The sequence below is a fragment of the Canis lupus genome, chromosome 7 (assembly GCF_003254725.2).
Source record: "Canis lupus dingo isolate Sandy chromosome 7, ASM325472v2, whole genome shotgun sequence".
Lineage (NCBI taxonomy): Eukaryota > Metazoa > Chordata > Mammalia > Carnivora > Canidae > Canis > Canis lupus.
The window spans coordinates 36,122,756-36,149,514 of record NC_064249.1 but is presented as its reverse complement, the minus strand read 5'-3'; the positions used below and the strand labels follow the sequence as shown (position 1 = coordinate 36,149,514).

Below are 26,759 nucleotides of genomic sequence, written 5' to 3'. Positions count from 1 at the left end.
GAATCACTTTGCAAAGGTGATTTGCAGACGTCAAATACTGAATATATGCTGAGGCTGCAGCTGAGATGCTAGGCCAGCGAGGATCTTCTAAGGTTCAAACAATAGGAGGAACATGAAGGCCCAAGGTTATGCTAGACGAGGCACTGGTAAATGAGTGTTTTGAGGAGGACGGCCAGGCCGCCATGTTGCCAGGCCATCACATTTCCCAGCCCTGAGCAACTAGGGGCCCAGGAGGTCTTCAGGAGGGTCCTGATGGTGAGTCAGGTCTTGGGCAGACTCTAAACTCATGTCAAGTCTGCTGACTTCACACACCCAGACAATGTAATCATCACTCCCACAGAGCTAGCACTTGAAGGAAGAAAACTCTGGAACTGAAGCAGACATACGTCTGCAGGGAACAGTGAGTGGAGCTTTCACATTTTGTCAGCCCTCCCAAGGGAGCAGGTGTCTGGTCACTGTGACTAGCTGATACTATGACTACGTATGTTTAATTTAACAACTGCCCTCAAACTATTGATAAAAACAATTCTCAATGATTCCCTGTATGTTTACAATGAAATTCAACTCAAATCAAAAGGAAGTTGCTTTGTCGGAAGTAAAAATAATTTCACATGCTTACATTCATCCGTTCCCTGTCCCCATCACCAATTCAACAAATATTTACTGAAATCCTAGAAGCACAACACTCCACAGAAATAATGTAAGAGATACAGATACACTAATATATAATCAGTGACCTATAACATGGTATTTTGAATTTTATTAACATCATGATCTATTATTACATTAATAGACATGGTCCCCTTTTTATGGACAAGAAACCAACTGAGGCCAGTACTCTTTCTTTCTAAGTCAGCAACCCTGACAATACCAGTACAGATCTTTCTTTTCCTTCCTTCCTCCCTTCCTTCCTCCCTCCCTTCCTTCCTCTCTTGTAATTACAAGTTGAGTTTATTCAACTGCAGAAATGATCCTGAATAAAACTTTATAAACCTTCTTGAAATACTTTTGTCACTGGGAAGGGCCCTCACAAGGGCTGGGAAAACCATTTCTGGGTTTATCCAGCTAGGTTTCCAAATTTCAAGAGTTGAGACAGATAGGATTATGTCTGCTATCTAAACTCCTCAAGTCAGTGTACAAATGGTCCTCCTGGTGGAGAAGTAAATCACAGTGTTGGCATCCCCTTAGGGCAGAGGGTAGGAGAACACAATGACTCGTCCTGAATCTCACTCATGGTAGAACAAATGGCCTGACTTACCTTTCTCCTCCCACATGACAGTGACTTATATTTGCAGGATTTTACAGATTTACAAAAAACGATAGCATGTCCATTTGCTTACTCCTTATGGCAACTCTGTAGGTGTTATCCCATGAAGTAGATCCAGGTAGGCTCATTATTAATTACCACTATAGTGTTCTAAATTTTACAAAAAGCTTTCTCTCTCTCTCTCTCTCTCTCTCTCACACACACACACACACACACACACACACACACACCATTCTGAGTCCCAGATCCTTGTGATATGAGAGCTAGAAGCATCAGTTTATGATGAGTGAAGGTTCTGAGAGCTAGTGAGAGGAGCAGCTGGACCTTGGAAGAGCCCTGAATAAGCAGAGAACACCCACTAGCATCACCATGTTGTTTAGTGGCAAAGCTGAGTTGGGTGATGGTTGTGAGGGGTGGCCCCGGGCTGGGTCCTTCATGGGCACAGATGACATAGCCAGTCATAGACCTAGGAGCAGCTCTAATTTCATCCTCTCAGAGTATAACAGAAAGAGGGAAAGGATCTTGGAAATGGAGTAAACATTTGCACAGGATGGTGGGTGGCAATGCCCCAGGCTTTAGGAGCTGTCCTAAGTAGGGCTGCCAAGATTCCCCTGTCCATGCAATACTGGGGGCATACTTATACTAAAAAATTATTTGTTGCATATCTGAAATCCTAAATTTCCTGGGTATCCTGTGTTTTTATTGGTTTAATAGGACAGCTCAACTCCCAAGGGAAGAGTAGTTCAATCTTCCACCCCTTGTGAAGCATCTGTGTGATGGTATGATCTACCAGTGGCAATTGGAATTGGAGACCCTAACTGAGATAACTTCCTATTATCTCTGACTTGAGCAGCCCAAAGTCAAGATTGGGGCAAATTTAAGTATTTTCATAGTTTTTGAATTTGGAAGATCATGGGATACACGACTGTAAGCAGAGGCTGGTTTGGGCACCATACTAACAATGCAGTCCAGAATGTCTGGAATGTCCCACACCCAGTCCAGAATGCAGTCCAGAATGTGGAAGTCCCACACCCAGCCCTGGCACCACGCTTACCCCAGTGCATTTATCCAGTGGAAGGGTCACTTACTTGTATGGGATGTGTTTACTGCCATTGACAAGAGCCAGGATGACATTGCCCAGAGCGGACAGTGAGAGGCAGAGCCCTGAGCTTCCTTCCCGATTTTTGCTAAGAGCTTTCACACAGCTGCCGAGATCGATGAGGTGTAGACGGCTGCGGCCTCCGGACACTGACACAGAGAAGACAAGAGGAGAGAGAAGTGGTTAAGTTCTGGCAAACATTCATCTGCCCTTCAGTTACCTCCTTGGGAAACCTGAGGGAAACCTAAAAGGGGAAGGGAAAGATCAACATTCATGACTTAGTTGGAAACTCCAGCAAAATCATGCCGGGTTGCCAACCACATGGTCCTCTTAAAATCTGTCCACCTCACATCACTGACCTAAAGCCTGTATTCAGCCTATAAACAAATGAGTAACACCCATAGGTTGAATTGGAGGAGATTTTAGAGAAGGTAAATGTCCAATGAGAGGAGGATAAGCTTTGCACTTTCAGGTCCTTTAGAGAGCAGAATTATGAAATTGATTGGGTTGCATCTGAATAGCCCAGGAGAGACTATGTACTTTGGTTGATCATCATAGAGCCCTTGACTGAAAGTTCAGCCAGGAATCAGGGTGATAACCCCTGGTAAAATCAGGAAGAAGTAATAGCCAGGTGCAGAGATAGGGAAAGACCCAAGTGTTTGTTGAGTATCTGCCAAGTGCCGGGTGCTGCACAAACACCAGTCTCATTCAGTTCCCACAGTAAAACCACAGGCAGAATACTCTTGTTCTTTTGTTAATATAGATGAGAAAACAGACATTCAAAAGAGCTAAGCAGCTTGGTCCCGAGTACTTCTGCTTCTGGCCTAGATGAAGTAACAGGGCCCAGATCAACTGTCTTACCTAAAAACTAAAAAAATGTATAAACCCACTGCTTCTAAGACACTAGACATCAGGTAGTAAAGGACAGTGATCCCAATGATCCCTGGGAGGAGGAAAACAAACCAGGTGAGCACTACTTGTGTCCCAGCTTACTGCCTCAAAAGGGTTTCCAGGCTATGTCTCAGGGGTGGGGAGCTCAGGGGGACCGCAGCAGACTACCTGAATTGAAGAGACAGATGTAGACCAGGGAGATCAAGGTGGCAACAGATGGCAGGACAGAGTACTGGAGAGAAGAGCACTTGGGATTTGTAGAGATGCTCTCAAGCATGCAGCTGAGCACTGGTCAGCATAAGCATGTGAGGGAATGCCACAGGGGGGCATGAGCTGCCCAAACAGATTAGGGGTGAGAGTGCACAGCACTCATGCAAGGCCAGGAATATTGCCTGTTCCCAACAGCCAGACCCAGACACCCCAAGATTTGCAGGGCCTTGGAGAGGGGACTTGGAAGGGTCTTGCTTCAATAGTGGAGAACACTTAGCCCTAGATGAACACTGACCAGGTCCCACCTGCCAAATCTTAAAAGTAAGACCAGAAAGGGTCAAACTGTTTACAAATAACTACATCCCAAAATAATGCTTAGGAATATTTATGAAATACAACAATGTCCAGCATCCATCAAAAAATAAGAAGGCATGCAAAGAAGCAAGAAAATGAGACTCACGATGAAGACATAACTGAAACCAAGCAGAACTGGTTGATATAGGTATTAGAATTGACAGTGAACGACAGTAAAACAGTTATGGCTATATTTCAGGGGTGCCTGGGTGGCTCAGTCAGTTAAGCATCTGACTCTTGATTTGGCTCAGGTCATGAGCCTGATCTGGGCCATGAGATCGAGCCCTATGTTGGGCTCTACGGTGGGCATGGAGTCTGTTTGGGATTCTCGCTTCCCCTTTGCCCCTCCACCCCCCTGCACACATGCGTTCTCTCTAAAAACAACAAGAGCAAAGAAGTTATGGCAGTATTTCAAATGTTTAAAAAGTTAGGTAGACGTGGAATATATTAAAGAAGACAAACTGCATCTATAGAGAGCTAAAAATCTACAATGTTGAAAAATACAAAGGATTAATGACAGATTAAACATTACAGAAGGAAAGCCTTGTGAATTTGAAGACAAAGTCATTGAGACCATCCAAAATGAAACACAGAAAATTAAAAAAAAAAAAAACACGACAAGCAAAAACATAGGGGAAAAAAGAGCTGTAGAACAGTTTCAAGTGTTGTAATAGGTAATTGGGAGTCCCCATAGGAGAAGACATAGAGGGTTGTACAGATCAAATATTTTCAGAAATAACTACCAAAACCTTTCCAAATTTGATGAAAACTATAAACCCACATATCCAAGAACCTCAATGAGCCCAGCACAAGAAACATGAAGAAAAGTACGCTAAGACACATCATAATCAAACTGCTTAACACCAGTGATGATTAGAAAAATCTTGAAAACACCCAGAGAATAAAACAGGTTTCATATAAAGGACCAAAGAAAGGATGATGGCAGATTTCTCATTGGAAATAATACAAGTGAAAGACCAGGCAGCAGAATTTCTAAAGCACTAAAAACAGTCAACCTAGAATAATATATTCAACAAAAGTTTCATTCTAAGACAAAATGGAAATAAAGACTATTTCAGACTTTAAAAAGCTTAAAGGGGGGGCACCTGGGTGGCTCAGTGGTTGAGTGTCTGCCTTTGGCTCAGGTCATGATCCTGGGGTCCTGGGATTAAGTCCTCAGGGAGCCTGCTTCTCCCTCTGCCTTCATCTCTGCTTCTCTCTGTGTATCTCTCATGAATAAATAAATAAAATCTTTTTTAAAAAGCCAAAAAAAAAAAAAAAAGCCAAAAGAATTCACCAAAAGCAGACCCACAGAGGATATACACAAAAGAATGAAAAGCTCTGGAAATGATAACCATGCCAATAAATGTATGTTTTTTTTCCCCTATTATTTAAATCTCTTTGAACGATAATTGGCTGCTAAAGCAAAACTAATGACATTGTCCTATGTGGATTATAACAAACACAGAATTTAAGTCTGACAGTGTTACAAAGGTTAGAAGTGAAGAAACAGAGGTGCTCCATTATAGGCTTCTTATCTCATTCACGGAGTGCTGTAGTATCACTTGACAGCAGAGCGTAATGACTTAAAGGTGTATACTATAAACCCCAAAGCAACAGTAAATAGTGAAGAGTTACAGCTAACAAACCAACAAAGGATATAAAGTGAAATCTTTAAAAATACTCAGTAAGTCCCAAAAAGGCAGGTAAAAAAGGAAAAGAAAGAACAGACAAGTTGAATAGAAAACCTATGGAAAAATAACAATTTGGACCAAACCATGTCAATAATTACATTAAATGTAAATAGTCTGAATACTCTTATTTGAAAAGTAGGAACAGGCTGGATAAAAGAGCGAGCCTCCACTATATGCTGCCTATGAGAAATGCACTTCAAATATAAAGAAACAATCCATTAAAAAGTGTAAGAGTAGGCAAGGCTGTACCATGCAAACAGTGGCTGTAAGAGAGCTGAAAATGGTTATATCAATATTAAACAAAAGAAACTTAAGACCAAAAAATGTGAATAGAAGCAAATAGGAACATTTCATAAAGGGGATGATTCATCAAGAGGTCCTAACAATAAAAAAACATTTACGCGTCTAGTAACAGGCGTTCAAATATTAGAAGCACAACCTGATAGAACTATATGAATAAGTGAGCCCATAATTATAGTCGTAGATTTCAAATTACCCTTTCTCAATAACTGTATAATGAGTAGACAGAAACCCAGTAAAGATATAGAAGATTTGGAAAATACTGTCAATCAGCTCATTCTACCTGACATTTATAGAATACTCAATCCAACAACAGCAAAATACACATTCTTTTGAAATACACACTAAACATTTCCCAAGACAGACCATATTCTGGTTCATAAACCAAGTCGAGATAAATTTTAAAGGATTCACATCAGGGTATGTTCTCTGACACAATGGAATTAAATTCAAAGTCCGTATGGAAAGACATTTGAAACTTCCCAAATATTTTGAAACTCAACAATACAGTTCAAAGTAGCCTATGGTCAAAGAAGAAATAAAAATGGAAATTTAAAAGTGTTTTTAAGTGAATGAAGATTTATGAGATCACAGAAGAGGTATGGAGGAGGAACTTCATAGCATTAAATACCTCGATTAGAAAACAGAGGTCTCACAACAGTGATCTCAGTTTCTACCTTAAGAAATAAGAAAAAAAATGAGCAAATTAAATATCAAATAGCAGAAAGGAAATAATGAACATAAAAGCAGTAATCAATGGACTAGGAAAGTAAAGACAGTAGAGAAAATCCATGAAGCCAAGAGCTGGTTCTCTGATAAATCTCTAGAATGGCTCATCAGGAGAGATGGAGAGAAGACACAAATTACTAATGTCAGGAATGCAAGAGATGGCCATGCTATAGGTTCTACAGATATAAATGGAGAAGAAGGAAACATCATATCAGTCAATTAGACAACTTGGAAGAATGGACAAATGTTTTGAAAGATGTAAAGTCCCAAAGCTTCTTCAAGGAGTAACAGGTAAAATGAACAGCTCTACATACATTAAAGAAATAGCATATGTAGTTAACCACAGTTAACAATTTTCACAGGAAAAATTCCAGTGCCATATGGCTGCACTGGTGAATTCAACCAAACACTTAAGAAATAATAAAGTATAAGAATGGAAAAGGCTATACTAATTCTACACAAATTCTTCATGAAAATTGAACTGGAGAAAATATTTGCAACTCATTCTATGAGGCCAGGAACACCTAGATACCAAAAACAGACAAAGAAATTACAAGGACAGAAAATCAAAGACCAATATCCCTTATAAACATTGTTGTAAAATCTCTAAACAAATTAGAGAACCACATTAAAAAATTGTATCTAGGGGCATATAAAAAGGTCTTGACATCCCAAGTAAGTGGGATTGATCCCAGAGATACAAGATTGGTTAACAAAAAAAAATTATCAATATAATTCACCATATTAACAAACTGAAACAAACTATAGGATTTACTCAGTAAAATGCAGAAACAAAACATTTAACAAAAGTTACCATTCCTGATAAAAATTCTCAGCAAAATACTGCTCAGAAGACAGTATCTTCAGTTTGATAGTTTGAAAAATCTACTGCCAACATCATAGTTAATGGTAAAAGATCATATGCCTTCTAAGATCAGGAATGAGACAAGAATGTCTACCCTCAGGGGCACCTGGGTAGCTCAATGGTTGAACGTCTGCCTTCAGCTCAGGTCATGATCCTGGGGTCCTGGGATTAAGTCCCACATCAGGCTCCTGCATGGAGCCTGCTTCTCCCTCTGCCTATGTCTCTGCCCCTCTGTCTGTGTCTCTCATGAATCAATCAATCAATCTTTAAAAAAAAGAAAAGGAATGTCCACTCTCACCATTTCTATTCATTGCTGTGCTGGGGTTAGTAGCCAGTACAGTAAGTCAAGAAAACAGAAACGGTATCCCGATTGGAGAGCAAGAAGTCAAACTGGTCTTTCTTTGCAGACAAACACAATCATCCACATAGAAAATCAAACAGAAGCTACAAAAAAGCAACTAGAACGAATAAAGAGAGCTTAGCAAGGTTGCAGGATATGAGATCAACAGACAAAAATCAACTACATTTTTTTCTTAAGTAGGTTCCTTGCCCAATGTGGGGCTTGAACTCACAACCCAAAGATCAAGAGTCGAATGCTCTAATGACTGAGCCAGCCAGGCACCCCTGTATTTCTATGTAGTAGTTACAAACAACTAGAGATTGAAATTTTAAAATACTATTTGCAATAGGATAAAAATATGAAATACTTCAGCATAAATTAGACAGAAGACAGATCTGTACATGGAGAAAAGAATATTGCTGAGAGACATCAATGAATATCTAAAGACCAGGGAGAGAAATTACATTCATGAGTCAGAAAATTCAGTATTGTTAAGATGTTAATTCTCTCCAAATAGATCTACAAAGTCAGTGTAATCCCAATCAAAATCCCAGCAGTCTTTTTTGGTAGAAAGTGATTCTACAAAGTCAATTTAGAATGGATTCTAAAATTTATATGGAAAAGTAAAGGATCTAGAATAGTCAAAACAGCTTTTAAAATTACAGAATTGGGAACACCTGGGTGGCTCAGTGGTTGAGCATCTGCCTTTGGGTCAGGGTGTGATCCTGGAGTCCTGCGATGGAGGCCCACATCGGGCTGCCAGCATGGAGCCTGCTTCTCCCTCTGCCTCTGCCTCTGTCTCTGCCCCTCTCTCCGTGTTTCTCATGAATAAATAAATCTTTAAAAACTAAAATTAAATTAAAAAATAAATAAAACTACAGAATTGGAAGGCTAATAGTATAGTATCTTATTTCAAGGCTTATTATAAAGCCTCCATTAAATCAAGACAGTGTGGTATTGGTGTAAAGATAGATAAACAGATCAATGAAATAGTTATAGAGAGTCCAAAAACAGAACGACACAAATATGAATACTATTTAACAAAGGTAATTTAGTAGGGAGACAATAGTTTTTCTAACAAATGGTACTAGAACCATTATATATAACTCAGGGTCATGAGATCAAGCCCCTAATTGGACTCCGCACTACACTCGGAGTTTGCTTGAGATTCTCTCCCTGTAGCCCTCCTCCTGCTCTCATGCATTCACTCTCTCAAATTATATAATTATTATATAATTTTCATTTCTTTTACCAGTATGTTAGCAGATTTTTCAGAAACACTTTTACCAAACTGAAGATACTGCTATATATATATACACACATATATATGTGGGTATATATATGCACAAAAACCCTTTAATCCATACATTGCACAATTTACTAAAAAAAATGAATCTAAGACCTAAATATAAAACCTAACATTATAAATCTTCTAGAAGAAAGCATAAAACATAGCATGAAACTTTCCTGATCTCAGTTTAGGCAAAGATTTCTCAACTATGAAATAAAAAATGTGATTTTTATAGGAGAACATACAGATAACTAGACATCATCAAAATCGACTATTTCCACTCTTCAAAATACATTGTGAAGGGAATAAAAAGGCAAGCCACAGACAGAGAAAATATTTGCAAAACATATATCTGATAAAGGACTTTTATCCAGAGTATATTAAAAACCCTTCAAAACTTAATTATATGACAAAAACAATTTCAGAAAGAGAAAAAGGCATTTCACCAAAGACTTGAGGGTGAAGGATAGGTTCTTGATTGTATTGATGGTTTCATGGGCAGGGATACATAGGACAAAACTTATCAAATATGTGGATTACTATATCTCAAGGATATCTCATTAGAGCTATTTTTTAAATAAAGATTTTATTTGCAAACGAGAGAGTTTGAGAGAGCAGGGAGGAGAGGCAGAGGGAGAGGGAGAAGCAGACTCTCCGCTGAGCAGGGAGCCCAACACAGGGCTTGGTCCGAGGACCCTGGGATCCTAACTGGAGCTGAAGGCAGACACCTAACCAACTGAGCCACCCAGGTGCCCCTATTTTGTTCTTAAAAAGGAAACTGGCCACAATACTACTGTCACTAGTGCAGCTGGGCTTGACACCTTGAAGCCCCATGCTCTTTATCCTGCACCACGTGGCCTCAGCCAGTCCCCAAGACAGCAGGAGTGCCAAGCTTCCCTTCTGTCCCGGCCCTACTGTCTGAGGTTACTGTACCCCCAGCACATCACCCGGCTTCTAGATCATTTCCTTTCCTTCTCCCTCACTCCCCAGGCAGCAGCAGACTGACCCCTCTGGATTCCTACCTTCCAGGGTGGCTCAGCCGCTGCTGCTTCTGGGACAGCTATTCTTCCCTCTGCTTTCCCCTACTCTGCAAGGAAGGCCAGCAGCAAAGGTGGCCACAGAAACTTCTGAAAACTGTTCCAGAAGCCACAACTTCTGGGGCTATGTGGCAAAGGGGTTGGTTGGGAAAGTAGATGCAGAGGGTGGGACAGGGCCATGCCTGGGTCCGGGTGGATGTGTGATGAGCACGTGGCCAGTGTCTGGGTGCCCACACATCTGCAGGGAGAGCCTGCACAAGCACAAATGTAGGAGGCTTAGCTCATGCTATAGGATGAAAGCATTCGGGAACCACTGTCCTAACCCTAACTTGGCCTCTACCATGCCCCACCCTCAACGTCAGCATCTAGGACAGAGGGAAACAAAAAAAGGAAAGTATAGCATTTCAACACAGGCATGTCCAGTTACTCTGGTACATCACAGCCAAGAAATGGACGGTACATTTTATCTTCTACTATCCCCAGGAAAAATCCTCGTGAGGGAACATAGAATATGTAACTTCTCTTTTACCCCATCTCGTATCATGCAAGATCAGGTCATGGCAGCATGCTAGGGAAATAGTTATTTTTAAAGCAAAATATCATCTCTTTTGCAACCTAATTATATAGACAGGAGCAGCTCAGATAATCCACGTGTGCTGTAGATTAAAGGGCAAAGACAGGGACCAGTTTGGACTTTCAGACTCTAATAGTCCATTTGATGTAATGGAATAAAATGCATGATGTACATGTAGTAAAATAAAAGAGAACAAAAGGCATAGTTTAGATCGTGCTGAGAAATCACGTTATAAAATACCCATAATTATATCCACATGACTCAAAGCGGGAGTCACATTCAGACAATGAAAAATCGAGTCTGTCTACTGTACCCACTGAAGCTCCAGTGGCCACAAATTCTGGCTGCCACACAAGATGCTTCATCCGGGAGGGTACAAGGTGAGTAAGCACCGGCCATCTGCTACTGGCAACGACGTACGTCACTACAGATGGCTGGCGAGAAAGTTCTGTCATCAATGAACAATACGAGCAGGTACGAGAGAATTCCTCATCGACTCGTCAGATTTCCAGGGTCACAGCTGCAGAGTAAGAGGAGCAAAAGTGCCTCCAGTCACCCTTCATTCATTCTCTCCTGTGGATGTGGCAAGTCTGGAGCTTGGGCAAAACGGAACACCCACATGCCCTACTCTCCCCCATGGGAAGCAATCCTAATTTCACCCCATTCCATATATATGCTGCCGAAGCAAGCACAATTTCACCCCATTCCAGAGTGACCCTCCTAACCCACGTTGACCAAGGACCCGATAGGTGCCAGGCTCGTCTCCTGATATCACTTAATTCCTACAATGATCCTATAAGGCAAGAATCGACTCCGTTTGGCCGATGAGGTTAAAAAATCACCTCCCCCACCAAATAAATAAAAAAAATAAATTGCCCAACATCACTTAGAAAACTAATGCTGAATCTAAGATGAAAATCCAGAGTTAACTGTAAAGCAACTGTAAAAGAGGCTGAACCTCTTTTAACTCACCTTTCCGGGACTTTGGTTGGCAAACTTTGCGGCCGATCAGAATCATCTGAGAATCTAAGAAAACACGATGTCTGGCTCCCACACCAAGGCTTTCTAATTTAACTGGCCTGGAGTGCGCCATGGACCTGAGATTCCCTGCAAAGCTCCCCCCGGTGATTCTCCTATACAGCAAAATCTAGGTAGGGTTGCCCTGCCACCTGGCCATCACCTGTGAGTCATGTGAACCGATGCCCTCTGCACATGAGACCTGCATGGGCAGCCCTGACTGTCTTCTCCTCTGTGCTCTTGCTACCTTCAAATGAGCTGGGTGCTTAACAGATCAGTTGGGTTCCCTCCAAAGCCAATTATGCCACTTGTCATTACAGATACAAATAGAAGCAAATCTTATATGAACCAATAAAATATGATTGTATAAAGAGAGCTCATGTTTCTTTAAAAACTAAACTCAATGCTTTGAAAAGATGAGATTAAAATTAGTTATTTTTAAAAAAGAGATGCTGAGGGCGCCTGGGGGGCTCAGTCAGTGAAGCATCTGCCTTCAGCTCTGGTCATGATCTTGGAGTCCTGGGGTTGAGCCCCACATTAGGCTCCCTGCTCAGCGGGCAGTCTGCTTCTCCCTCTCCCTCTGCCCATCCACCCCACCCTCGCTCATGCTCTCTTAAATAGACAAATCTTTAAAAAAATAAAAAGGGATGCCAAGTTAGGTGAAAATGAAAAATTATAGAGTGGAAAAACATTTAAGAATCTAGAAAGGTGTTACACCAGCTGGCTGCATCAATGTCTTTTGAGTTCTTGAATCACTTCTAAGTGATTCGTAAAAGCAGAACTTTAAGTTGAAAACTCATCTCAAAGAGAAAGCCATGGTCCATATCAGAAGATCAATGAATAAATACCTATTTCTATCTTTTAAGTTGAGATAAAATGTTCATGGCATGAATGTATCATCCTACAAGATTCCTCCTTTTACATGAGAGACTCCTAACTCTGGGAAACGAACACGGAGTAGCGAAAGGGGAGGTGGGCAGGGGGATGGGGTGACTGGGTGACGGGAACGGGGGGGGGGGAGCACTTGACAAGATGAGCACAGGGTGTTATGCTATATGTTGGCAAATCGAACTCCAATAAAAAAATATACAAAAAAAAAAAAGGTTCCTCCTTTTGACTTTCTCAATTAACCATCCCCTGATTGTGCTGCAGGAGAGGACTTCTCTGAACTCACACCACCTGCGTATGTGACAAATAACTGGATTGTTTTTCTCTTTCAGGAACATAGCTAAATAGAGAAATACACTGATTTTTTTTAAAACACAGCACAGGTTCCATTGATTTAATGCAGTGTGGGCTGACTCCTGATAGACTTGTCTTTATGAGGAGAAGCTCTTGATCATGAGGGCCTTGGGGCTCTTCCCTAGAGATGGAATTCCCACTGGGGTTCTCAGCCTTTACACAATAGCATAGCAAAGCAGGGGAGGGCTCTGGGACAGGTGGAGAATCAGCCCCACTAAGGACACAATTTAAGCCAGGGAATATTTCTCTTTAAACCAGGGAAGTAATTTAAGCTTGACCTAATGTTATGTGCAAAACAGTAATACATCAACATAGAATTTTCTTTTCTATGTTGATTTGACACTTTGAAAATATTTTTGTCCATCTATTTATATGTGCCTATGTCTGTACGTGTGTGTTTATAAAATACATATGTAAGATTCAGGTGCATCCATACATGTGGCGTGTCTAGTTCTTGAGGCAGAGACCTCTCTGAAATCCACCATCCAAGCTTCTGATGGCCACTTCACAACAGTGTGCTCTGCTCTTTGCTTCCCTGCAGTGTAATTAATTAATAAACTTTCCTTTAATTGAGTTCTGGCTGCCAGGCCCACAGGGATTATTACTTATAGATAAGTAAACAAAAATTTCCATTTTAAACAACACTGCAAGTATCCTCATTATACTTTAAGCAGATACAAATTTACTGAAGTCAAGCGAGACTTGGAAAGGCTGGAGGGCTGTCTGTGCACATCCTGGTCTGGATTCCTCCCCTTCTGGGAAGCCAGGTGCTGTGGCATGCAGGTGACCTCCCCTGGTCTCTCCCCCCACCCACTTTTAATCATCTACAGATATATTAGAAAGTACCGAAAAGGGTTTTGGGGAGCCATTAATGGTACTTGCTTTTCCCTTTACCCTGAATTTATTATTTAAAAGCAATCTGCCTTCACAATGTGTAAACAGCAAGAAGGTGAATGGGATGTGAATATTCCAGCAGATGCGCTGCGCAGCAACTTGGGGAGGGCCGGTGAGCTGAGGGAATGGCCCAGACCACACCGCTGTGAAGTGGAATTTCAAGTTCTTACAGTTGAAGTAATTTAAGTAACTGTTTATTTTCAAAATTGCTTCCTTCTTTCAGGTTCCAAATAGAGAGCAGAACCATGGAGGAAGAAAAGTGAAAAACTCAAAACAGTTGTTTTCAGCGCAGTTTGAAACCTGGAAGGAGGATGAGATTATCCCATCTCCTAAGATCTTCCACTTGTCCATTTGGAAGCAATTTGGCTGAAAATTCAGATCTTTTTCGAGTCACTCTCTCCACTCAAAGTCTAAGAACCCCACTACAGGCTCTGATTATTATCATTAGTATTGTCTTCAAAGAATAAACAGCTTAAAAGAAATAAAGCTTAAATACAATAAAAAAGCTTAAAAGAATAAAAACACTTGTCAGATTTCCATGTTTGTGCTGCTAAGACAAAACCCAGAAAAAAAAACAGTGAGGGCAGGATTTAAAGCCAGCCCCCCAGACTGTCAGGGGCTGAAATTCTGTTTCGAACTTTAAAGGTCTGGATCTTCTCATTTCTACCCTAATCCTTGCTTCCTTCTTTGAGAAAGTTTTTCTAAACAGAAGTGCTGTACATGGGGTGAGCCCATCATTGAGAACCAATCTCCCCTGAAAATTTCCCATTCAAGCCATTTTGCTCGCCCCACAGTCAGACCTTTATGATTGTGCTGGTTACAAGAGAGGTCTGGGCTGCTGAGGGTATGCCTCCTGGGGTGCCCAGTGAGGCCAATATCCCTAGACCCCTGGGCAGCAGCCAGTGCAGGGAGCAGCCAGGGTAGACAGCCTGGGTCCTCCTGTGGTCCTGGAACTGCAGGTGAGATCTCAGGCCTGGGAGTAGGAGGAGAGGTAGAGGCAAGTCTCTGGGCTCCATGGAAACTAAGAAAAATAAGCAAACAACCAGTACATGCAAGAACATTGGAAGAATCTCAGAGGCATTAGGCCAAATGAAAGAAGCCGGACACCAAAGGCCACGTGGGGACCACGTGGCTCCATTCGTACGATGCTCTGGATGCAAAACTAAAAGGAAAAAAGTCGGGTCAGTTGTTGGGGGCCAGAGGTAGAGGGCAGGAAGTGGCCAGAGTGGGGGCTTCCTGTGCTGATGGTTTGGTTCTGTGTCTGGAAGGTGGCGGTAGTTACACAACTGTACAGATTTGCCAAAACTCATCAAACAACACACAAAAAAGGGGTATTTCTGAATGTACATTAGACTTCGTTAAACCTGAATTAAAATAACAAGAATTACGGAGGAGGAACTGAGGGCATACAACTGGGCCAGCAAATGAGCTGAGACAAGGAAGGGCAGAACTTTCCCTGGTGGCAAGAGAAGCCCTAAGAACTCTCTCCGGGATACTGGTTTCTAGGTCTTTGGGCAACAACTCAAACTGCAGAGAAATTGGGAAGCCCATCCACTGATCCCAGGTGGATGCCTGACTTCAGGCTCCACCCAGAATTAGTTTGTTGATTGCCTCTGTGTTAGTCAATTAGCTTCACAATTTCCAGGCACCTGGGTTAGTCTCCTAACTCAGGGCTAGTGTTTGTTTTCCTGGCACTCAGTGTCCAGAGAGAGCCCTGGGGGCCAGCTGCCTGTGTTTCGAAAGCCCAACCCTGTGGCTCACATGGGAAAGCCCAGCAAGGTCAATGGACCACGTCGCCCATAGTCCAAAATCCCACCTGAGATGCTCCCCAGCGCGTAGAGTACATGAGACTTGGCAAAGGGTAGATAGAGCACTGCACCAAGGCTGGTGCTGGCTTTGAAGACCTCGCCCAGGGGGCCTGGCAGTGCCACTCCCCACAGAGCAGGGCCAGGACCGAGGTTCTCACAGAGGAGCATCACCAACAGGTAGTAGAATCTGCCTAGTTCTTCAAAGGTCTGATTTATAGACTATTTTAAAAACATGCCTTTGTTTCCTCCAGATCCATACAGTGGACTCAAGCTAATGATTAATAACATATCACCAGGGTGCTAGATGCATAAACCCTGGCCTTTCATGAAGAGCCTCTGTAGAGCTGGTGAACGAAAAGATGCTACAAAACAGTTGTCTTTCTGTTTAAAGTCTCCCCTTTCTCACCTTCCTCTGGCAATTACATTGGTCCATCATCCTCCCCCAGGCAAATCCTTTCCTCCTGGATGGTTCAAAGTGCAGGCCAGATGCCGCCATTGTCTGGGACTCTAAATCAGCGAATTCCATACTGGGGAACTTGAACTCTGCTATACAAGGTCAGGGGCACTTGGTTGGCTCTGTCGGCACACTGACCTAAGGCCCGTGAGTTCAAGCCCCACGTTGGGCATGGGGCCTACTTGAAAATAAAAAGGCAGAGCCGGGGGCGGGGGCAGTGTCATGGCTGCCATCAATGACGGGTACCCTGGGCCGGGCTATGGGTAGAGACAGGCCACTTACTTCCCCCTTTCCCGCTCTTCTCCATGCGGTACTGGTAGATGTGCAGGGTGAAGAGCATGTGCGAGTTTCGGTGGTCATCCTCGTCACATTTCTGCTGGCTGCCCCGTCGGGAGGCAATGGCGGCATCCAGGAAGAAGGCGGCCTTCTCCGCCGTAGGTGCCCGCAGCTCACTCTGGTTCTGCAGCTGGAAGACACAAGCCAACAGCTGAAGCCTCAGGCTGAGACGGGGCTCGCACACAGCTCTCCATGCTGCAGAAAAGCTATGTGCCTCTTGGAGGCCAACAAAGATCCTTCTGGAACAAGGGCCCAGACTCACGTGCAATTGTCCACTTAACCCATTCCTGAAAGGTAAGACTGAGCACAAGTATTGGATGAAACATAGTTTTACAGTTTGGGTAATAGCAGGTGTGAAGAGCAGGTGGTCATATCTGAGTGACTGTGGGGGGCAGGGGCAGGGGGCACAGGCTGACCTCTGCAGAAGCAAACATGCATCCTGGACTATATCCATCTACCTGAGAAGACCCACGGGATACGACCCCATCCTGATCTCCAAGACTACAAGGTTTGGAGACTGATAGGTGGCACACTATGATCCCAGTCCAGACAGCACCGGTTCCCCAAAGAGTAAAAACCAAGCTCAGTCAGCTTTAATTCTACTCCCCATTTCTCCAGCTACTTAAAGCCAGTTTTAGATTACATGTAGGAGCACGGTTTTAAACGAGATATGTAAAAGACGAATGAAAACACCCCATGTAGTTGAATTGTCTCATCTATATTGTTTCATCTATTTGTATCTTTGGTTTCTAAATTCACGTTCCTGGCAGATTAATTAAGAAAGCACTGTGGGCCATGCATCTAAATCCTATGGAATCCCTCAGAAATTAGAGTATAACTTTAATCAAAACAGTATTATCAGAATTTAGGGATGCCTAGGTCGCTCAGCAGGGTGAGCATCTGCCTTTCGCTCAGGTCATGATCCTGGGATCCTGGGATAGAGTCCCGCATCAGGCTCCCCACAGGGAGCCTGCTTCTCCCTCTGCCTTTGTCTCTGCCTCTCTCGTGAATAAATAAATAATCTAAAAAAAAAAAAAAAGAATTTGACTAATACTCCTTTTTGAGGGGAGAAAAGGAAACATCTGATTTATTCAAAGACACAGTCTGTGGTATATGCCTTCGGGTTGGTACACATTCTGACAATTTTCTATTTCTGACCACGCTTACCATTCTGAACTGTGAGAGCTGATTTTGGAACCTGGGACCTTCCTTCAAAATCCTCAGACTTCAAAGACAGACTGTTGTGTTCACTGTTCTGTACTTACTATGGTAGAAAAATAAGCTAATGTTTTTTCGTGATTTTTCAATAAGAAGAGTTAAATAAAAAGGCTGTTGATCTGTTCTTCCAAGCCTTCAGTTAACCAGGTCCTTTGCCTACGTGGGACTTCACCAGCAGAGTCTTTATAAAAGTGAATGGAGTTGTATGTGATGAATCACTGAATCCTACTGAACTGACTCCAATGAACCAGCATTGCACTGTATGTTAACTAACAAAATTTAAATTAAACAAAAATAAAAGTGAATGGAGGCTCCAGGGCATCTGAACATCCAGGTAATTCTTGGGAAGGGAACAGCAGGCAGGTGATGCCAAGCAGGTGCTGTGATGCTTCAGAAGAGAGGTTCTCCAAGTGTGGTCCCTGAACCAACAGCATCAGTGTCACATGGGAACTGGTTAGAAATGCACATTCTGGGGATCTACCCCAGGCCTACCGAATCAGAAATTCTCGAGGTAGAGCCCGGCAAGCTGTGTTTTCCAAGTCCTCCAAGTGACTGCTGAAGACTACAGTCTGAGAACTGCTGGATTAAGCTTTGCATAACCAGTTAGTTTGCATTCTGATTAGATTTCACATCCAGATGGTATCTAATACATCTGTTAAAACTGGTCAGTCTCGGGACCCACCCTTTAGCAGTTGCAGAGGACTAACCAGGCAATCACAACTGACAAAGAGAAACATCTAAGAGGGTTTCCTGGAGGAAGTGACGTGTAGCTGCTACTGTAAGATAGGGACTTCGCCAGATGAGGAGGAAGAGCGGAGGAGGAGCCTTGGTTGGTGTCTGAGAGCTTTGCAGCTGGGAAGCCTGCTAGAAATCCATAACCAGGGGACCTATCCCAGAACCCGTGTAGTCACGAGATCCCCAGTGATTCATAAGGGCACTGACGTTTGAGAAGCACTGCCTTTTTAGGGACTCAAATGTAATTTAAGGAGTGGCGAGAGATGATGCTGGAAAGGTAGGCATGGGGCAGGTCACAGGGGACCATGCAAATCAGGATGAGTTTTGCAACGGGGGATTCAGAACAGAAACGGAAGGATCTGAGGTGCTCTGAGCAGGGGAAGAACACAGCCAGGTGTGAGTAGATGGGTATAACAGGAGGTGTCCTCGCCTGTGAAAACCAGTCCCACCTGGGAAGACACAGGAACTCATCAAAATGAACACTTATCTGAAAAAAACAAATTGGAAATAAGGCCTGCTGGAGACTGAAAGAACTAATTCTCCTGGATATGAACCAGGGAGCTGGGAGTCCTTCCTCCATCTATTGGCAGCCAGAGAGAGACAGACTGACGGAACAGGCATCATATCCTGCAAAGGTAGACTGGAGCTTCTCTTGGCTTCCACAGCTCCAGCAATTATATCATGGTTCTAATTAGAAAGTGGTTATTAGTTTTTCCTACAGCACTACTAATCCGGCTGTAAAACCAGTGCCAGAAACACAGTTTATAGAGCCATAAACAGCCCTGGTAATGGCTGGACCTCTTTGTGCAGAGCAGTAAATATTTCGGCTTGTTGTTTAAACAAAAGAAAGACTGTACTTTCTTTTTTTCGAAAGGGGCGTAAGGAAAGTGAATTCAATTTCCCCACAAATGCTGCAACAATCGTGGTTCCTGCTCATTGTCAATTAGATTCAAGGTACAAATATTTAGGTTGGGTGAGCAGATGGCCCTGCAGCTGCAAGCCATAAAGTTCCCGCCTCCCCCTAAAGTAAACACTCGCAAGCCTGCCCTGTTTACACGTGGCCGGAACCATGGGGTGCAGCGCACCCCCCCCCCCCCCCCCCGCTAGCAGCGGGGAGCTGCTCACCTGCGTGCCACAGATGGGGTCCTCGCACAGGTACACGCCCGGGGACTGGCCGTCCTGCAGGCTGCCCGTGGCCACCTCGGCCAGCAGGTCCCGGAGGTTCTCTTCTTTGCCCCACACTTCCACCGCTGAGATCCGCACCGAGAACCGGGCTCCCGTCTTTTCCTTGCGTTCATTTATCAGCTTGAAGAGCCAAGAGATAGCACAGGGGATGATGCCAAGGTTCTGCATGGAATCGTCCTTTCCGATCATGGTGTAGGATTTCCCTGGGGGAGCGAGACAAGGGAGGAACACAGTGTGAGTGTCCCCCATGGGGAGGCTTGGGGGTTGGGAAGGAAGGAAAGGGAAAGGTGAGGGAGGTAGTAGGCATCGATGACAACAACCGCAAAGGGCATTTCCTAGTGCGGCGCGGACGAAGACTCTGAGCATCCAGCCTGAGGACAGAACGGGTGTCCCGAGCATCACAGGCTATCCAGCGGAGATCTTTCATCGCTGTGATGGTTCTTTTTATCACCACCCCACAGATTGAATCCACAGACTTACACTTTATAACCTTCCTCAAGTTAAACGCAGGGTATATTTTTACAGCGGGAGCAAATTCTGTTTAAATCTGGATTGCTGCTTTGATCAGAGATCAAGAAGACAGAAGGGAGCTGAATGAGCTGTCTCAGCCTAAAACTGGCCTCTCTCACTGTGAGGCCTTTGTGGGAATCTCTCTGCCGAGGGGTACTTCCGGAGCACCCCAAATTACTAACTTCCTCAGCGCGGAAGCTAGGGCCTGCTGAGCAGATGGCCACAGGCCCGGATTCAGAAGGCACCTTATGGGGGTCTAGCCATCCAAACCCCTGTCCGGGTGCTTCTCCACCTCCTTCTTTCTCCCTCCAGTCTGTGCTGTGCTTAGACACTCTCCCCAGATGGGTTCCGACACGGTTTTGGGCTTTGCTTGGAGGCTGGTTTTTTGTGGGCTCCATCCACTACCCTGAACCCAGGAGCCCCTGCTCAGTGGGTGTCCCTCCTCCTGCTGGCTTTCTGGGCGTGCCCTTGACCTGGACCAAGTGGGAAGCACCCCACTACCCCTTCCTTAGAAGACTAAGTCCCCACTTGATGAACGCTGCATTTCAAAAGCAGAAACAGAAAAAAAAAAAAAAAGCAGAAACAGCAACCAGTGATTCTTCAATTGGGCACTCAAAGGAAACAGCCTTCCCTTTCATCTACAGATGCTGGGACTGGCACAGAACATCCACGTGACTAGGAATACAGACAGAAGGAACGAGGAAAGCTCTCACTGACCCAGCTTAGCGTGGCCGAAACAGAACACGCAGCCGTCCGCCCCGTTGACCACAGACTGGATCACCTCCGCCACAGTTCCGGCACACACTTCAGCCTGGCAGACACAAGAGGAGACATGTGCAGTGAGTGGACCATTAGTGATGGGAACGGGAGCCCCCTTCCCACGGGCTTGGGTCCCACGGTCACAGTGCTATAGATGGGTCAGGCTGTAATGCAGTTTCAGGGTGCTCAGAACCCTCCAAGGCCTCCACCTCTTGCAAGCCTGAGCCTTATACACATGACCTGCAAACCAACCCTCTGGTGATTTGGGGGCATTTCAGCTGCTGTCTCTGTAGGCCAGGCAGGAAAAGGCTGGCAGGGATGCAGGGTGCTCTCACAGACCTCATACCCTTTTCTGAGCTGCCCTTCTGGTCTCTGGGACAAGGCTTTTATACTTTCCACCCACCCTCTGCTAACTGGATCCTTCACTCACAAACACACACACACACTCACACACAGACATGTAGACACACAGTATATGAAATGGACCAAACTTATTAGTGGGAAAAAGATAATGTGCCATTTCAGGAAAAATGACCTTGGGAAACACTATTTCTAATAGAAGCAGGAGCCCTGTGATGCACATCTACTTTCTCCCAACCTCCTTCTTCTTTCTTGATCCATATCCCCTTCTTTTCAAAACCAACTTTGTCTTTTTCTCTGTGCAGATTCAACGTACAGTATCAAAGGCCATTTGCAAGGATGTTACAACGGGTGTTCTCCAGGCGGCTGCATGGCTCAGCTCCCTCATGACCATCTGAATCCTTAGACAGGGGCCAGGCTGCTGCTGACTTTCTGTATTTCCCCATAAACACCCAATAATAAAGCACCCACAAACAATAAGGATTCAGTAAATTTTGTGGCCTCGCTGGCATAAAAGAGAGATCTGAGAACTCTCTCTGGGTAGCATATGAGGCTTTCAGAGCAGCAGGAGGACAAAATCCTGCACTGTGTTCCACCTCTGCCAGAGTCAGACCTCCAGGAATCACTCAGAAGCAAGAAACACCTGGGCTCTGAAGCCCATAGGGCCCCGGCCTCCCTGGGAATCTGAGAGCCATGGCCTGGCCTGGAATGTAGCTCCAGGCTATCAGAGTGCAACAGACCTGGGTATTTGGAAATTGATTTTCTCTCCCAAACCAAAATTGAAAAACCACAGTTCCACCCGTTGTTGATCCTCCTGGTGGTCACCTCAGCAACTCTACGGGGGCTCCTCCTGGGCTGAGAGGGTGGCAGGATGAGGCCGCTGCAGGGACCACAGGATCTGTCACACCCCCCAGGACCCAGGAGCTCCGCAGTGAGAAGCCAGCCCGAAGCCCTGCGGTGGAGGCTGAGAATCTTGACAGAATTGGCCACAGGTGACTCTGCAGAGCTCAGCCTTCTTTGGACATAAAGTGAGGTGGGGCTTAGGGGACTGAGAGCCCGGCCTGAAATAGACTGTACTAGATTCCAGAGCAGCAGGGAGAAAGCTGGTTGTGTGTGTACCAAACTACCATCATTGAATTATTTGTGCCAAGGCCCAAGGACAGAGAACAGGAGCAGACTCCCAGGCCTCTCTTAGCAGAATTCCTGCCCGCCATCCACCGAGAAGACAGTGCGCAGTGACCAGTCTGTCTCGTATTGTTAGGGGTTGGCAGTGGCCCCTGGAGGCCTCCTGCTGTCTTATGCCTTGGGCCTTGATAAGCAGGCCGCTGCCCCAGCAAGACCCCCAAGGCACAGCCAAGTGCACAGGAAGCCTCTACTCACCTACAGCTGAGTCCTCTCCTCCCAATCCCTATATTGAAACCCAACAACCAGTGTGATGGTATTTGGTGATGCAACCTCTGAGGAGGTGACTAGGTCATGAGGGTGGGGCCCTCCTGAGTGGGGTTAGCACCCTTAGGAGAGAGGCCCCAGAGAGCTGCCCTGCCCCTTGTGCCCCGTGAAGACACATCAGGATGACAGCTGTCAATCAGAAAGCGGCTCTTGCCTGACCCCCATCTGCCAGTGCTTTGATCTTGCACTTCCCAGCCTCTGAAACTGTGAGAACTTATTTCTGCAGATTATAAGCCCCACCCCCACAACCTGTGCTGTTTTGTGATGGCAGCCCAAATGGACTAAGACACCTTCCCAAAGCCACATCCTCAGAGGTCTGCCCCAGAGTAGGCAGCTAATGACTGCCAAGGCCTCTCGAGGGTCCTAAGTGGAGCTCAAGAGGGCAACGAGGAGCAAGGACTGTTCTGGTCATTTCTTTGCGTCAGTAAGCTGATGTCCCAACAGACTGATGGAAAGCCAAGCTCCTCACCACCTGGGGCCTTCCTGGTAGCTGCTGCTTCACAGGCCATGATGTGGAGCAGCAAGCAGAGGCCTACTCTGTCCACTTTCCTGCTTTGGAGGCTTACAGTGTGCTCACCCCTGGGGCACTGAGGCTGACTATGACCCTCCCAGCTGCATGACCTTCCTAGCATCAATTATTGACACAACAGTAAAAGCTTACTATGTTCTGCCTCTTTTTCTACCAGGTATCTCCCGTGTGTGTCACCTCAGTGAATCCCAGCAGCTCAATGAGGCACATTTTGGTTCTGTCTTCAGTTGACAGACGAGGACACAGGGGCCCAGAGAGGTGGAGTAATGGGCCCAGGAGGCAAAGCTTGTGACCAGTGGATAGACAGCAGGGAGCGCAAAGACACAGTACCACACCGAGCAGAACTGAGGGCTTAAGGAGAAGAATCCAGGAGAGATGTCCACTCAGGAGAGGGCCTGTGAATGAGACACTAATCTCTGAGCCTCCATCTCCTTGTATGTGATGTGAACACAATAGTGCTTCCCTCTTTGACACCATTAGAATTCAAGTAAGAGTTGAGTGGGCTAATGTATATGAACTTCTGGAAAACCTTTAATAGAGGAATGCAGTGCATTACAATCCTGGCAATTTTATTTATTTATTTTTAAGATTTTATTTATTTATTCATGAGAGATACAGAGAGAAGCAGGCTCCATGCAGGGAGCCTGACATGGGACCCGATCCTGGGTCTCCAGGAACACTCCCTGGACTGAAGGCGGCACTAAACCGCTGAGCCACCCGGGCTGCCCTAGTCCTGGCAATTTAAACAAAAGTAAAGCATTCCGAAGCAAGCGTGACTGTAGCGTAGAGCATAGGGGCTCTGGAAACAAGTGTGAAGTATAAGCAAACAGGAGCAATAAAAATAGTTCTTTTTATGGAATAAATCTAAAACTCACTAATGGTCCACACTGAATTTAGGGTTTGCTTTGGAATGCTTACAACTTAGGGAGAATTGCTTTAGACAAGTTTAACTGTGTTAATTAAATTATTTGTAGGTCATTTGTTTGATGCAACGTCATCTACTAGATTAGCAAGCTCAAGGGGTGGTACAATACACACAAAAAATGTAATAAAGAGAGAAAAGATTGGATTTACTTGTATTTTGTCTTTTCCTGGTAAAACTCTTTGGGGGAAGCCACTCCTAATGAGTGGAGCCTATGGTATGTCCTATGTGTCTGTGGTCTAATATCAGAGACCAAGCGAGCACCACTTCCCAGGCTCAGATACAGCATGGAGGAAATTAACAGGAACTAATAGCACCCTGGTCTTTAGGTTCTGCTATAGGCATGAGTTACCCTGTTGCACCCTGTTTTGTATAAATCTTGGGGAGTGCTGGAAATTTATCCAGAAGATGCAGCTGTCCGATGCCAAAATGCAGGCAAAGTTAAGTCACCATATACACATAACCTGGGTTATGTGTCTACTAGAAGCTTCTGTTGTGCCAACTCATTGCAGATGAAATGCACCAGATGGTGCAACTGAATCTTCCAGTAGACATCTGTTCTTACTGGGATTGGCTCCAGCAGCTCTGGTCCAGGAATCTTGGTGCTCTGGGCCCCCAAGAAGCCTCCAAATTAGTCACAGAAGTATGGCTATCATTCTCCACCTGTGTGTGTGTGCATACCCCTTGCAATATGACTTTATAGCTTCTCCACTTAAGAGATGGGGTCTCTTCCCACCCCTCAAATTTGAGCCAATAGAAAGCAGCAGAAGTGATGTGCTGTCAGTTCTGAGCCAACAACTCAAGAGGCTTGTGTACCTGGATCCTGCCATTGCCATGAGAGCAAGCTCAAGACAGCCTGCTGGTCAATGAGAGACAACGTGGATTCTAGATCAGCCCAAAGCCAGGCAGTCCCCAAACGTGTGATGGCATCCAGCCAAGACTGCCAATACATTAGTGAGCCAAGCTAGAAACAAGACTGCTCGGCCAGCCCATAGATTCATGAGAAATCATAGATGCTTATTGTTTTAAGCCACTGAATTTTAGGGTGGTTTGTAATGCAGCAATAGTTAATACAAGAGCTATTCTTAGACCCTCTTCCTCCCTTCCACTCCACTCTGCTGCTTCGGGCCACAGGCACATCAGCCTCAGCTTCCCTGCCTACCACTCCGGTTCCTCACTATGGTTATATACTAACCCTAGAACCCTGCCTGACTCGAACCCAGCTCCTTGACACCCCAGAAACCCAGGCAGGAGTGGTGTCCTAGTGGACCACAGATGCCACCACCTCGATGCAGGTGTTCCTAAAACTTCCACTTCTGCCTTCTGTCTCCCTGTTTATGTAAGCCATGCCCTAACTGGCTCACTCTTCCTTCTCTCCAAGGATATGTCTTGTTGAAATCCTGACACAGCGATCCTGCCCAAAGTCAGACACCAATAATTCAAAAGGACTGACCACTCAAGGGGGCTCTGATGGATTTCCAAAAGTTGTACCAGTGGAGGAACTGACATAACAGAGCACTCTGGAAGACACCCAGCCTATCTCACAGGTCCTAGAGACAGTAAAAGTTTCTCGAAACTGGTCAATGTTGCCTGAGCCCAACCGGGCAGTGACACCTACCTGAGAAGCATCTTGTGGAAAAACAGCATCAAAGGCAAACATTTTAGGAGGAACTTGGTTGCCCCTCTTTTGGAAGACGTTTTGACCTCCACACGTCAAGGGATCATAGAGGGTGATCTGTTTCTTCCGTGGGTCCACCTTTAAGAAGGAGCTGGATTCTGAGGTATCACGAGCCAATGTAGAACAGATGCGAAGCATGACTTTCACCTGCCAAGAAACAAAGGCAGGAAAGGACACAGAATGAGAAAGCTGGATACATCTCGAAGGAGCAGCCTTCCAGACTCTGGAGACATAGCATGCACAGCAGCAGGGTGCCTTCTCCTGGTAAATTATGATGAACTGAAGCAGCACCATAATCCTCAAAGGGTCAAGGGAAAACTGACTTATTTGTAGCTATCAGGCGGAGTATTTTGATACGTCCATTGCTTTATTATGGAAACGGCACACCATGTCCTTTGTCTGCTTATTAATATAAATTGAAAACTGTACGCTGGTGGCCCAGTTACATAGATGAAAAAGGAGTCTGGATGGCTGAGGTTTCAGGGCTGGTGCAGTTCCCTTCAAGAGAACTACTCACAGATCAATAACCCATGGACATAAAAGTTAGCTCCGTAATTTACTCCTGGCCTCTGCTCATCAGGACTCTTGGAGACAAAACCCCCACAGTCATCAGTGTCATCATTAAAGGCTTATGAAATGGACTGTTTTTAATGGCCAGCATTTGAAATGGGTTCCAAGGAGCAATGGTGATAAAAGATTTGTTTGAAACATATTATTTGGGATCTCATTAAGTGAGTGCATAGAAGTTGTCATCTCAGAGAACGAAAGCGCTGTCTCGGTGGGAAAGGGGGCAGCATTATTAACCTGCCTCCCGAGTCAGGGACCATGGACCACAGGAATAAACTGCCTGTCCCAGAGCCTTAAAGTGAGCAGAAGTTGAGCTGAAGACACACACACACACACACACACACACACACACACACACGGCTCTGCAGGCACAGGTCCTGGGGAACAGACAGCATTTGCTCCCTTGCCAGCCTTTGTCCCTGTGTTGCCAGCTCAGTGCAAATGT

The 26,759-nt window shown here is 44.8% G+C and overlaps 2 protein-coding genes and 1 long non-coding RNA gene across 3 annotated transcripts in view; 2 read left to right on the top strand and 1 right to left on the bottom strand.

The window, feature by feature from the left end:
- SMYD3 (SET and MYND domain containing 3) overlaps positions 1-14,335 on the top strand; it is a 794,127-nt gene extending 779,792 nt beyond the window's left edge. The window contains exon 14 of the mRNA XM_049112431.1: positions 14,028-14,335. Coding sequence (XP_048968388.1) covers positions 14,028-14,067 — 40 coding nt within the window. The 3' untranslated portion in view covers positions 14,068-14,335. The remainder of the gene's footprint in view (positions 1-14,027) is intronic.
- Positions 1-26,759, bottom strand: part of KIF26B (kinesin family member 26B) — a 441,618-nt gene that overhangs the window by 58,624 nt on the left and 356,235 nt on the right. Inside the window, 5 exon segments of the mRNA XM_049112437.1 lie at positions 2,356-2,515; positions 16,349-16,532; positions 19,481-19,743; positions 20,768-20,861; positions 25,688-25,894. Coding sequence (XP_048968394.1) covers positions 2,356-2,515; positions 16,349-16,532; positions 19,481-19,743; positions 20,768-20,861; positions 25,688-25,894 — 908 coding nt within the window.
- Positions 20,751-25,701, top strand: LOC112648779 (uncharacterized). The gene is made up of 4 exons (XR_003129311.3): positions 20,751-20,889; positions 21,475-22,824; positions 23,305-23,634; positions 25,451-25,701. It is a non-coding gene; the product is annotated as an uncharacterized LOC112648779 (long non-coding RNA).